Source organism: Urocitellus parryii, chromosome 8 (assembly GCF_045843805.1).
Source record: "Urocitellus parryii isolate mUroPar1 chromosome 8, mUroPar1.hap1, whole genome shotgun sequence".
In the NCBI taxonomy this organism is placed as follows: Eukaryota; Metazoa; Chordata; class Mammalia; order Rodentia; family Sciuridae; genus Urocitellus; species Urocitellus parryii.
In genome coordinates this window covers 119,839,339-119,842,779 of record NC_135538.1, presented here as the reverse complement: position 1 = coordinate 119,842,779, position 3,441 = coordinate 119,839,339, and the positions used below count along the sequence as shown (strand labels likewise).

Sequence of the window (3,441 nt, the reverse complement as noted above, 5' to 3'; positions counted from 1 at the left end):
GAAATAGCTCTCTTCTTTTCTACCTATGAGAAGAAAACAGGGAGGAGGCAGAGCTATAAGGGCTTGAGAAATCCCCTAGGCCTGGATCCCAGGGATCAGGTCCCCACCATGACAATCATAATGGTGATCATTTTGTCCTTTATTTTCCTTGTGCTTTACAATAGAGTGAGTGTCAGCAAGTGTGTATGGATGATGCTTCCCATTAATGAGGCAGAGCTCACTTCTACCAGGGGCCTAGACCAGGTACACTCGGAACCCTTGACTTCCCTACCTGCATTCCGCTACCACCTCATTACAGCCACCGCAGCTCCAGTGACCACAACTACAAAAAGAACCAGGCCAGCAACAATTCCCATGACAGGGATGATGGACAGAGCAGGTGACTCTGGGAAGGGAAGGGAAGGTAGGTGAGTGACCCTGACCCCTAGCTCTCAGCCCTGACCCTACTGAGGGTTTTCAGAAGGGCTCCTGCTTTTCCTGCCAACAGGCTCTGTGCCCTCAGCCCCTCCTTACCTCATCTCAGGGTGAGGGGTTCAGGCAGCCCCTCATGTTGCACATGACATGTGTATCTCTGTTCCTCCTCAGCAGGCACCACCACAGCTGCCCACTTCTGGAAGGTTCCATCCCCTGCAGGCCTGGTCTCCACAAGCTCCATGTTCTGAATCTGGTCCTCCCCATCCCTCTGCCAGGTCAGGGTGATCTCCTTAGGGTAGAAGCCCAAGGCCCAGCACCTCAGGCTGACATCTCCTTCAGGGCTTAAGTGACGGGTCACATGTGTCTTTGGAGACTCTGAAGGGAAGAATTAAAAAAATAAGACATGTTGGGGCTGGGGCTGTAGCTCACTAGTAGAGTGCTTGCTCAGCACATGTGATGCACTGGGTTCGATCCTCAGAACCACATAAAAATAAATACATAAAATAAAGGTATTGTGTCCATCTACAACTAAAAATATTTTTAATAAGACATTTTACTTTACCACCCATGGCCACTGAACCAGTGCTCATGTGACCATACTAAGTACACACAGGACAATGGAAGTGAGGAAGGAAAGCAAAACCCAAGCACCAGCCTGGACTCAAGCTTCTGAGATAATCTCCTTTTCCTTGGAAAGTTGTAGAATCAGACTGACCAGGGAAAGATGCCCCAGGTCTCTAAGAGGGACTTCATGTTCTGACCTGAATGGAGGCCCAGAGATTCATAAAACCTGGAGTCCAACCTCAAACAATTTGAATTTGGAGCTGAGAACAAGGCCTGAAAAACTCACCTTGTGGTACCCAAGGCTGCTGCTGTCAGGGTCAAAGCAATGTGCTCTTAAATTTATTCAGAGATCTTCTCCCTCCCCATTCCAAGAAAGACTTGATGCCTTAATTGTCTTGAGAGGAGGGAAGGCCCTCTGGTATTCTGTTAGGAATTCCATTTTTGTCCAAACTATGTAGGACTCCCCTCATCCCCTGGTACCTGTGTGCAGCAACTTGTCCTTCCCTTTCTCCAGGAATCTGCGGAGCCACTCCAGGCACTCCTCCTGCAGGTAGGCCCTGTAGTGCTCTGCATCTCCTGAATCCTCCCATTTGCGCTGGGTGATCTGAGCAGCCTTGTTCCATGGGGTCCAAGAGCGCAGGTCCTCATTCAGGGAGATGTAATCCGCACCATCATAGGCAAACTCTTCATGTCCTTGAAGAAGGCTTCCATTTGGCCCAAGGTCACAGCCAGAAATCCACTGCAAGGTGTGAGAGCCTGCCCCGCCCCGGAAGTCAGATTAGCCTTATTCCAGCTTTTACCTCTGGTGCTTAACTCTGCCTGTGCAACCTGGAGCCAGGGGGACAGGGTGGATGGGTCTAAGGCTTTTTCTGCCTAAATGGAAAATGAAACCCCAGGGAATACCCGCGGGGTCTGAGTCAAGAGGCCAAGTGGTGTCCTTGTGGTCTGGAAATGAGACACAGTCTCTGAGACTGCGGTCGACCTTAGCTCCTACAAAAGAGGTGGTGGCATTTGTCCCTACCACCCGGTCCCGGGTCACTCACCGTCCTCGCTCTGGTTGAGGTAGCGGAGGGTGGAGCGCAGGTTCCAGCGCAATTTCTGTTCGTGGGCCTGTGCGATCTTGGTTTGTGCTTCCCAAAACGCTGGCGTCTCATACTCCATCCACTGTGCGCGGGGCTCCACCCTCGGATTCAGGGAGTCGCTGTGGAAGTGCAGGAATCACGGGTAGGACTCTAATTGGCTTCTCTAGGAACCACTGGTGTGACAGGGAGAACTGTGGGCGCGTCACGAGTCACCAGGCAGAAAAACCTGACTCAGGTTGAGAGATGAGCAAGTGAAGTTCCCGGGAGGTGAGGAATCTCCAGAATTTGGCTTCCTCCCCACACCCTCTATAGCTAGGTATTTGTTAAAAATCTATAAAACATACCGAAATCTGAGAATTCTACAGCTTTAAAATTCTTTGCTAGGCTTCACATCCTCACTTCCTGTTTCTACAGCCCTGCTTTCCAGACTCTCTCATTCCTCAGGCCCTGGTCTCCCCTCAGTCTCCACCAACCCTTCACTCTTGAATTAGGGCACTAAAACTGTGCCCTCACTCACCTCCCATGACTACTCTCCCACCTCTGTGAGCCATGCTGCAAATGTGAGTCAGGTTGTGCCATCTCTTCATTTAAAATGCTCCAGTGGCTCCATCTCATTCTGGACAAACCTCTAAAATGTAAGGCCCACACATAGGCTTAGGGATGTTTTAATTACAGTTGTATCCCCAGGATATAGAGCCATGCCTGGTTCATAGTGGACACTAAGATAATAGATGTTCAATGAAAGAATGACAAATCGGATTGTATTAAAGTTTAATAGCATCAATGAAATAATAAAATAAAAAAACAGAAAACCAAACATTAGGAAAGATATCCTGCTCACTGAAGCTTATCTTTTTTTTTAGAGAGAGAGAGGAGAGAGAGAGAGAGAGAGAGAGAGAGAGAGAGAGAGAGAGAGAGAGAGAGAGAGAATTTTTTAATATTCATTTTTCGGTCGACACAACATCTTTATTTTATTTTACTTTTTTATTTGGTGCTGAGGATCGAACCCAGCACCCCACGCATGCCAGGCGAGCATGTTACCGCTTGAGCCACATTCCCAACCCAAGAAGCCTATCTTTGATAGATTAACTGCACACTAAAGTTAGCTAGGGATGCACAAAACTCCCTCATCAAACAATCCCTCGTCTCAAATTATGGGGGGAAAAAAATCACACCTGGAAGAGTAGTTGCCAGAAACACTGACCACAAAAAAATCAGATACAAGTCATTTCAGCTAACGTTTATATTTTCCTTAGATCCACTGGACTGCAACTGTGAACAAAATAAAAGAGATTACATGTGAAAGAGATAAGATATATGGAGCCCACATTCCAGAAGAGGCTATTTTTCAAAACATTGAAAAATTGAGGCACCTATCTGT

At 47.9% G+C, this 3,441-nt stretch overlaps 1 protein-coding gene across 1 annotated transcript; it reads right to left on the bottom strand.

The window, feature by feature from the left end:
• Nucleotides 1-290: 290 nt before the first annotated feature.
• LOC144256456 (popy class I histocompatibility antigen, alpha chain E-like) lies at nt 291-2,196 on the bottom strand (the record flags this gene model as incomplete). The annotated part of the gene is made up of 4 exons (XM_077801511.1): nt 291-385; nt 514-789; nt 1,459-1,734; nt 2,022-2,196. Coding segments are annotated over 3 exons (726 nt in total), but the record flags the coding sequence as incomplete, so codon positions are not given.
• Between the last annotated feature and the right edge of the window lie 1,245 nt (nt 2,197-3,441).